This window comes from Dipodomys spectabilis, unplaced genomic scaffold (assembly GCF_019054845.1).
Source record: "Dipodomys spectabilis isolate Male_0828 unplaced genomic scaffold, ASM1905484v1 ptg000032l, whole genome shotgun sequence".
Taxonomy (NCBI): domain Eukaryota; kingdom Metazoa; phylum Chordata; class Mammalia; order Rodentia; family Heteromyidae; genus Dipodomys; species Dipodomys spectabilis.
In genome coordinates this window covers 33,077,184-33,087,225 of record NW_024870709.1, presented here as the reverse complement: position 1 = coordinate 33,087,225, position 10,042 = coordinate 33,077,184, and the positions used below count along the sequence as shown (strand labels likewise).

The following is a 10,042-nucleotide window of genomic DNA, read 5'->3' as shown; positions in this document are numbered from 1 at the left end:
ATGCATTTATACTGGGAACTGAAGGTGAACCAGTAGGAGACAACTAGTATGTATAGCTTTGTCATATAGAGGGACTGCTTTGTTTCCTGAGTTGTCAATTCAGTCACCCACTCCTTCAGATGATCTTTGAAGACTTTCCATCCTGACTTCTGGTGTGGAGGACAAAGTAAGAAAGCAAAAGTCCCTGGGAGTTAGGAGATTTAAGGTCCAGTCTTCTGCTTCTGCATTCTGAATTGTGAGTTTAAAAAATGCTACTTCCTCCGTGGCAGGATGTTTTCTGTGGTAAACATCTTTGAATTTTGCTTTATTGTTAGTTTGGGCTTGCAAATGTGCAGCTGTCCTGAGATAACATCTTACTTTATGCCATTTTAATCTTAATAAGTTGGTGTGGTTACAGTTAGAAGAGTTTAAGAGAAATAAATGCATTGTGCAATGACCAATTGATAACTGACACTAAAACTAGAACTTGGTTTCTGTGTTTCTCATTCTCAGTCTTGTGTTCACCTGAAGGTTCATGACTCCAGCCTGAAATGGCTGGTCTTTGGAATATGGTCTGACAAATTTTATCAAGAATAAATTTTTAATATTCAAATAAATAAGGACTCAAGAAAAGATTATAGGCTTATATCTGAGCTTTTACCCTTTAACATCAATGTCTTAGTCCATTTTAGACTTAACAAAATAGCATATACATGATGACATTTTCTTGGAAATGTTAAAAACTTAACATGACCAACCCTTCTCTACATAGTAGTTACAGATTCCATATCACAGATCTCTATAAGTTCTTATTCATTAAAGTAAAAAAAGCAGCTGGTATCTGTCCTAATGAACAGCATATATCTATAAACTTTTTTCCATGGGCACAAATTCATTCTTTTGGGAAGATAACAGGTTTTAAAGCTGAAGTAATTCTTCTCTAGTTACAAGTATACAACATTTAAAACAATATTGAAATTATTCTCGGTGTTTAGCTCCAGTTGAGACAAGGAATTTTGAAACTTTATCTAAACTAGTTGTTATTTTTTTGTTATATTTGCTATAAAGCATTTCAACAGATGGATTCCGGAATAAGTCACAACACTGAAAAGAGAAAGCAAAAATAATTTTCTAATGTCAGGTAACATTTCAATTCGTCTAACTTCTAGTTATTTACAAATGCTGATTCCATGTTAGGTAGAACTTTTAATCTGTCCTACTTTCTCCCAATTTCTTGTGGTCTCCTAAATATGATGACTCATAACTAACAATATCTTTTTGAACTATGTATATGTAGTAAAAGGCCCCTAAATATTAATGTTAGATCAGTCTGTTTAATAAATAGTACAGAATATATGAATAGACATGGCATAATTGCTTCTGTAGTATCTAAGTAATAAAATTCCAAGTAGATGAGAATTGAATGTGAAGGCAGAGAATTTCAAGAGTTGAAAAAAACGTTAGACTTGAGTTCAAAAAGATGTAGTTAGTTATGAGTCACCATATTTAGGATACCACTAAAACATTCCCAACCCTCTTATCTCCAATTAGTCACAGAAAAAGCCAGAAGTAGAGCTGTGGCTCAAGTGGTAGAGCACTAGCTTTGAGCAAAAGAAGCTTAAGGATAGCACCCAGGTGTACAGTTATAGCCCTAGGACCAGCAAAAAAGAAACAATTTCTGTGGTGGTCTAGGGTTAAACTAGAAAGCAGAAGCTTACAGGGTATAAGATCTAGAAAGAAATGAGAAGATGGAGGAAGAAGAATAGAAGTGCCAATGGGTTCTACCAGCAAATCATAGCTAAGTGACGTCTCAACTTAAACACTGATTTAATATTAAAGGTTTCCAGTACATGAAGATATGTACAATGGCTGGGAATGTGGCTTAGTGGTACAATGTTTGCCTAGCATGCATGAAGCCCTGGGTTCCATTCCTCAGTACCAAATAAACAGAAAAGGCCAGAAGTGGCGCTGTGGCTCAAGTGGTAGAGTGCTAGCCTTGAGCAAAAGCAGCCAGGGACAGTGCCCAGGCCCTGAGTTCAAGTCCCAAGACTGGCAGAAAAAAATAAAAAATTACAATTCTTACCTTACAGGAAACAATTGAGGAAAACATCCTTGTGTTTGTGTATTAACAAATTTCTGGATCTCAAGTACTTGTTTTAAAAGATGTCCCTTGGAAGATTTGTCAATTTTTGTTAATACCATCTATAAGAAAACAAAAATTTTAACCGTTAGCAATTATAAAATAAATTACAAAATTACGAAAATTACAAAAACAAAACCATGAAGAATCTGCTTGAAGAGTGAGCTAATGTGTGTAATGCATAAAGACTTTTTTTTTGGCTTCATGGGGCTTGAACTCTGATCCTAGGTGCTTTCCCTGAGCTCTTCAGCTCAAGGCTACCGCTTTGCCACTTAAGCCACAGCACCAGTTCCAGCTTTCTGGTGGTTTATTGGAGACAAGGGTCTTACGGACTTTCCTGCCCAGGCTGGCTTTGAACCCACGATCCTCAGATCTCAGCCTCCTGAGTAGCTAGGATTACAGGTGTGAGCCACTGCTGCCTGGCTAAATGTAACTTATTTTTTTTGCCAGTCCTGGTGCTTGAACAACAACAAAAAGCTAACAGCAGGAATAACAAGCTGAAAAATATTAACCTATGAATTACCTCAACTGGGAGTGCTTGTAAATTTACATGTATGCACACACACAGAGACACACACACATATATTTGTGGTGTAGAAATTGGAACTCAGGTTGGAGTCTCAGATATGCTAGGCATGTACTCTACAATTAAGCTACACCTTTAGTCCCAAATTTAAACAAATGTTTGATGGTTTTTTTTTTAAGGTTTTTTTCCCCTTTTTTAATTTGAAGAACTCGAGATTGAACCTAGTGTGTACTGATTATTTATGATACCTCAATTCCTTTCCAAAAACAAAATACTTTTAGTTTTTCCCTTCATTTAAAACTGAGAAAGTTTGATTTTATGAACTGGTACCTATGATAGGAAATCATGAATACTATTACTTAACAACACCAGTTTGATAGTATTTAGGCATTTATTACCAGTCCCTTAATTTCTTGCAATTGTTATTCCTAATGTTTCACAGGCCTTTTGCAACCCTCCCAAAATTTGTAACTCATACTAAAAGTGGCTGGCTAGTAACATGGTTTGGCTTATGTTAATCCCCATTGTTATAATTTAGTGATGTTCTGAGTCTATGGAAACTAAATTAAAGTCACTGAGGTCATCTATTCTCTGTAGGACGCAACTTTAAGGATGCTATTTTATCTAGAATTTATTACTAAGCAAAATTAGTGTGGACAAACCTACTAATTTGTATTTTATTCTAGGTCAACTGACAGGAAAACCTCTAGCAAAGTATTTCCAGAAGAATTCTGTACACTTTTGTTAGGAATAGAAAAGTCTTATTTGTATGTGCTAGAGCCTGCTATGTTCTTGAATCAGTTTTAACTTCCAAATTGGGTTAATATTCCAGCTGCAGTTTATTTACATTTTGATAAGTGCCATCTGCCAAGCTGCCATGTCAAGCTATTAACATGTTTTGTAAAAATGTTTGTTTCCATTTAAAAAAATGGAAAAAAGCACTTAGGAATACTAAATACTGAAAGCTTTGGAAACTTTGACCATAATTTAAATATTTAGCTGGGTGCCAGTGGCTCATGCCTATAATCTTGGCTACTTAGGAGGCTGAGATATGAGGATCGCAGTTCAAAGCCAGCCTGGGCAGAAAAAGTCCGTGAGACTCTTATCTCCAATTAACCACTAGAAAACCGGAAGTGGCTCTGTGGCTCAAGTGGTAGAGCTCTCGCCTTGAGTTGGAGAGCTGAGGGACAGTGCCTAGGCCCAGAGTTCAAGCCCCACACCAACAAAGAAACCAAACCCAAACAAAAAAAATCTTAAAGCTGAGAGAAGAAAAAGTGTGTCACAAGCTTAAAAGCACTTTCGTTTTCCTTTTGAGGAAGCAACACCTCATTCATTATCAAGTGGGTGGCACACACATTCTCTCTCTCTCTCTTTCTCTCTCTCTCTCTCACACACACACACACACACACACACACACACACACACACACACACACACACACACACACACACACACACACACACACACACACACACACATAGAACTGATATCTGTAACTGTAACCATGAGTCAGAAGGAACACTTACCACATAAGGTAATGCAAATTCCTCACACATTTCTATGGCAATATGATCTGTTTTTGTGATTCCGACAACACTATCCACTAGTAAAAATGTTCTTTTCAAGCTGTAAGAATGCAGGAAAGATAAGTGGCAAATAAGATATACTCATTCATATGTCTTCTATCTACCCAAGACATTTTTCTTTTTCTTTGAATAATTCTCAGTTCACCAGAAGGTTCATCCTATAGTCCAATAGGCATCAATGTAGTTTATTATCAGTACATTTCCTAAATATTTATTTCAGTAAACGTATTGAACATAAGTTGCCTGAAGTATGGTGCAAAGATGAGTGACTCCTTTTTCTAAGACCTTAAGCTCTAGTGGGAAAAGATATACAAATCCAACTTTCTCTAAGTTAATTATAGAAGCATCTAATTTTTGAAATATCAGTTTAAGGCTAACAGAAAAAAGTACTGCATTTTCTTACATATTTCATTTTTGTTTTTTATAAAAGCAAAATACAAAAAAAAAAATCCAATATGGGCTGGGAATGTGGCTTAGTAGTAGAGTGCATGCAGGAAGCCCTGGGTTCAATTCCTCAGTACTATATACAAAGAAAAAGCCAGAAGTGGCTCTGTGGCTCAAGTGGTAGAGTGCTAGCCTTGAGCATAAGAAGCTGAGTTCAAGCTCCAGGACTGGCAAAAAAATAAAAGCAAAATACTTAAAATGCTAATAATGTTTTTTTTTTTTTTTATAGTACTGAGGACTGAAGGCAGAGCTTCTACCATGAGCTACTTCCTCAGCCATAAACACTATTTGATACTTTAAAAGTTTAACATTTTTCTATGTTGTATAATTAAGCACAGAACTATTAACTACATATGGAGGAAAAAAAGATAACATTTTCAGAGGATGTGATGGCTGTGGAATTTTAAATGTGAACAGAATTTACTGGTTTATTTAAATCTGATAAATATCACATTAACCAGTAATTTTTATTTCAAAATCTGCCAGCTAACAGTTCGTTTTAAAAAAAAATTAATGAGCCAGGTGCCGGTGGTTCACACCTTTAATCCTAGCTACTCAGGGAGCTGAGATCTGAGGATTGTAGTTCAAAGCCAGCCCAGGCAGGAAAAGCTGTGAAACTCTTATCTCCAATAAATTATCAGAAAACTGGAAGTGGCGCTGTGGCTCAAGTGGTAGAGCACTCGCCTTGAGCTGGAGAGCTGAGGGACAGTGCCCAGGCCCAGAGTTCAAGCCCCATAACGGACAAAAAATAATAATAATAATAATGAACTCACTCTACTGAATACTTTTTACAGCTTTAATTTAGAAAAACATTTGATATTAACCTACAAGCAGAAACCAAACAAGCAGTAAATACCTTAGTCCTACATATTGTAGAATACTATGAAAATTAAATAGACCTGGTAAAACTGAAGTGTTCTTCATGTAGAGAATGCTCTTGATGAAAATGTGCTAAGGGATAAAATACGTAACTATTGTAAGAAAAGTTTTCCTTACTTCCTTCGTTCTTTTAGATAGGTTTCTACCATGTCAACAAAGTCTTCAGGTGCTCTATAGCCATAACCTGGCATGTCCACCAAAGTAAAGTATTTTCCAACTTTGAAAAAATTCATTTTCTTTGTGTGCCCCTGATAAAGTAAATGAAAAATAAAAGCTGACTTAAAATTAGCCCTGAATGTTTCATCACTTGAAATGTTTTCTACTCAATTAACAAAATACTTGTTAAAGCCTAAGTACATTATCCTAATTATTCTGATGACAGAAAAACAGATAAAAGGGGAAGTGCCTAGAGAGAATCTTAGATCATACTAATTCTTTCCAATTCATTTATCATCAAACAGAATCTGTATTACCTAAGAACTTTAGAGTTCATATTAGAAGTAAGTAGGAAAAGTATTCTGGTGTTTTACCTGTTTCACTCTTCATGAAAAAGTCACCCTGCTCTACACTGTAATATTAGTAGGTATTCTCTGATGACTAATGTATTGCCTGTCAGGCATGTCAGGCATACTGGTTTTCCTAACACCTACACCTAAGGCCTCACAGTTTTGCATACCTAGACTATTACTTCCTTAAAATCAAGACATTTTGCATGTTTTATTATGTGGTTTTCAGTGCTCTACTCCCATTAAAGATTTTTTTAAAGTAGTTGCAACAGTGTAATTCTAGACTATCTGTGCAACTAAAACTGATGGAAAGTTGATAAAATGTAGTTTATTCCTGCTTTTGTATCCATGGGACAGGAAGGGGATTCAGTCTACCTAGAAGTGATAGTTTAGCTGGTTTATTTGGTGAAACAGAGAAGCAGTGAAGATGGAAGGGCTAAGGAAGTAAAAAATGTCTACTATATAAGCAATAGAGCGCAAACAACAAACAAGAAGTGGAGAACTCCAACACGAGAGGCAGTGAGCATTATAGCTAGTGGAAAGGTTTGCCATACATAGAAGGGAAAGTGGAGGTGAGTTCTGAAGAAAGGTTATCTTAGATACTGGTAGAGTCAGCATCATTGAGAGGCAAGTAGAATGAACTGGAAAATGACAGAAGGCTACTAAGGCAGAATAAGTGGAAATGTAAGCACATTACTTGGTCCTTAGTAAAATAATATGTCTGATAGTATATGTAAGGGGGGGAGAGAGGGAGAGTTTTGTGTTGTATTATATAGGGGAGAGTATAGAGGGAAAGTAAAGGGGGAGGGAGGGAGAGTTTTGTGTTGTATATAGGGGAGAGTATAGAGGGAAAGCTTGTGCACTGGAAAGGTATAAAAGGAAAAAGTGAAATTTAAAGCTGTTCACTCTAAAAATCAATGTAAACTTGATCTCTCTTATAGAAGGAAATATCAAACAATAAATCACTTTACTGCCAACTGCATGGAAAAAAAGCATTCCTCACTGGCAAGACTATTAAAATACATCAAGCTATACTTTTTTCAGAGAAATGCACAGGCAATAGTGAAATATCTTTATTACTTATTATTATTTAATCCTTTATTACTTCTTTGAAAGAAATCTTTAGGAACTTTCTTGTACTTTCTGATATTTATTATTTGTCTTAGTCAATTTAAGAGACAGCCCAGACATATTTAAACATTTTTACCTACTGGTTTTTTTGAGACTCTGACTTCAACATCAGGGGCCAGTGAAAATAAAGCCTTAATTAGGGAGGATTTTCCAACATTGCTTCTGCCTATAAAACACACCTTACACAAGAAAAAAAAAGAGAACAGAGGATTAGTTTATGTTTACACACTGAATGCTGTTATTTCCACAAAACTGTCTACTAGTCAGTCTTGCGAAGCCATGTAAAGATGGCTTATGCTAGTCAAAAATCAAATTCTAATTAACAGCTAATATTTATTTAGTGATCTTAAAGTGCCAAGTACTGCCTAAGCACTTACTACTATTTATTTTCTTTCACAAAACCTCTATGAGATGAGAAGGAATTGGGATTTGAACTCAGAACATATATCTAGAACACTGTGCCTTTCATTAAACAATGCCACTCAAGAATATATGCAAGCTCTATAAAGCATTACACATTACAAAACTTTCTGAAGTAGATAATAGCATATTTTAAAAAAAAAAACAGCTGAAAAGTACAACTTGAGAAAAATCGACATTTTCCCCAAGAACTTTATAGTACAGTGTTACATTGTTGCAATTTAAGATTTTCTTGTTTATTTTTTCCCTTGATCTCTCCTGTTTTAGTCATGCTTTTCTCTGTAGTATCAAAAGCAAAACACTGGATAATCCCATTCTTACACGTGGCTCTACTTTCTATAGAGACAACTCCAACCAGTTGAAAATGAGGTTAAATGCACCCCTCTGGGGCCATTATAGAACTGTACGAGCATTTTTTGGTTATCAATACAATTGGGGAGCATTCTGAGGGTGTGTAGGACCAGTGATTCTGTGAAACTCAGGTCAGTCCTTCAAAGAGAACTACATACATTTCAAACGCTCTGGCCAGAAAACGGAAGTTTAGAACATGCTTTATAGTATACAAAGAGTCCATTAATTATAGAAGTTGAATATAACTTGTAAGAAAAAAATGTGGGGAAATGGTCCAGTTGAAGAACACAGATAGAGAGAGAGCTGAGCCATCTTTCAACAGACTTAATTGTATTATGGAGTTGTAGAGCATAAAAAAGGTGCACACTCATGGGATTTCACTTGTAAAAGTAGTTGTAAAAGTTTTCCAGATTATTGCCCCCATAGTTAATTTTTATTTCTGCACTTCATAAGAAAGTTAGATTGAACGAAAATTACACGTTGGTAAGGATCATCTCCTTTATAAAATATTCCCGATTCTTCAGCATTTTCTCCCTATTTCAACTAAATAGGAAAAAGAAAAAGGGCATTGTATTCTTCCATATTCATCATCATAATAATGTAAACTATAGTAGTTTGTTTATACGGAATAGTTAATATTTCATACATGTTATATATACATATATATACACAATATGTACGTCCACACAAACTTGGAAAAGGGTGACAGTGACAGCACCTTCCCACCTTTCCCAGAGTGACAAGAAGGGACAGCACCCCGCCCCCACCTTTCCCAGGATGAACAGAAGTGACAGCTCCCCTTTCCCAGAGTGACCAATGACAGCTCCTCCCCCTTTCCCAGAGTGACCAATGACAGTTCCCCTTTCCCAGGGTGACCAATGACAGCTCCCCCACCTTTCCCAGTGACCAATGACAGCTCCTCCCCCTTTCCCAGAGTGACCAATGACAGCTCCTCCCCCTTTCCCAGAGTGACAGCCCTCCCTCGCCCACCTTTCCCAGGCTGACAGGAAGTGCAGACCCCCACCTCGACCCCCACCCCTCTGCAAACTTTCCCGCCTCCCTGCTGGCAGGCCGGGAACCCAGAGCCCAGCAGCCCTCACCTCCGGCCGGGCGAGGGTCGGGGCGTGGTCGAGACGGACCGCGGAGCTGAGGTACTCGATGCGGTTCCGGGCGGTGGCGGCGAAGACGCCCTCGGCGCTTTCCATGTCCTCCGGGCTGGGGTCGAAGAGCTTGAGGTGGAGGTCGAGCCTCGAGTCCGGAACCAGGCGCTGCTCGAGCTCCTGCAGCGGGTACAGTAGTTTCGTCATTTGCTTCTTCGGCATCTGGAGCACCTCGGCCAAGGTCGGGCCCGTGCTGCACCGTAGGCTCAGACGTGCCACAGTCGGTGACACATCTAAGAGCTTTTGCATTCCGCGCCGCAGACCAAGAGCCGCCATCGTGTCTCCTAGAAATCATGCCGCCCTAGGTTGGGAATTGCGCGTGCGTGAACTCCGGGGCCGCCGTGCCTGCTGGGAATTGTAGTCTCTGAGTGTGTCTCTCCTCCTCGCCCCCCCCCCCCGAACTCCGCAGCCGCCGTGCCTGCTGGGAATTGTAGTCTCTATGTGTGTGTTGTAGTCTGTGTGTGTGTGTGTGTGTGTGTGTGTGTGTGTGTGTGAGAATTGTAGTCTCTATGAGTGTGTGGTAGTCTGTGTGTGTGTGTGTGTGTGTGCTCCCTCCACCCCTTCCCCTTCTGGAACCAGCAGGGATAAGCCCAGTAGCTTCTTTTAACATTTTGGCCTTCACCACAGCCCTTTGGACCTGTACTTTACTGTTGATTCAGCCCTTTGGACCTGTACTTTACTGTTGATTTTCCCCGCCAGGGGTGAAAGAGCTACGTGACTGTGGAAGGTGGTGTGAAGCTCAGGATGTAAAATGTTTTAATTTCACAGTGTCTGGTTGCCTGATGTGGTAAATTTGCCTCACTAAGAAAAGCATTTGTGGGGGTAAAAAAAAGGAAGAGCTGGTGAGAAATGTGGTTGGAAAAGCACCTTGGGTGTATTTGTGTGTGTGTGTGTGTGTGTGTGTGTGTGTGTTTCGGAGG

General features: G+C 38.5%; 1 protein-coding gene across 1 annotated transcript; it reads right to left on the bottom strand.

The window, feature by feature from the left end:
- Positions 1–709: 709 nt before the first annotated feature.
- Gtpbp8 (GTP binding protein 8 (putative)) lies at positions 710–9,411 on the bottom strand. Its single transcript, XM_042677009.1, has 7 exons — positions 9,063–9,411; positions 7,272–7,370; positions 5,672–5,802; positions 4,172–4,271; positions 2,063–2,181; positions 1,028–1,083; positions 710–763 (listed from the first exon to the last, which is right to left on the bottom strand). Exons 1-7 carry the CDS (start codon positions 9,396–9,398, stop codon positions 744–746), a joined length of 861 nt encoding a protein of 286 aa, XP_042532943.1. The 5' UTR covers positions 9,399–9,411; the 3' UTR covers positions 710–743.
- Between the last annotated feature and the right edge of the window lie 631 nt (positions 9,412–10,042).

What these genes read in the sequence shown, in the direction of transcription:
- Gtpbp8 (XM_042677009.1), bottom strand. Translation starts at nt 9,398, where the DNA reads ATGGCGGCTCTTGGTCTGCGGCGCGGAATGCAAAAGCTCTTAGATGTG. An exon ending in CGACCCTCGCCCGGCCGGAG is followed by an intron (nt 7,371 to 9,062) that starts GTGAGGGCTGCT and finishes TTCTTGTGTAAG; the next exon opens with GTGTGTTTTATAGGCAGAAG. An exon ending in TCAGAGTCTCAAAAAAACCA is followed by an intron (nt 5,803 to 7,271) that starts GTAGGTAAAAAT and finishes TTACTTTATCAG; the next exon opens with GGGCACACAAAGAAAATGAA.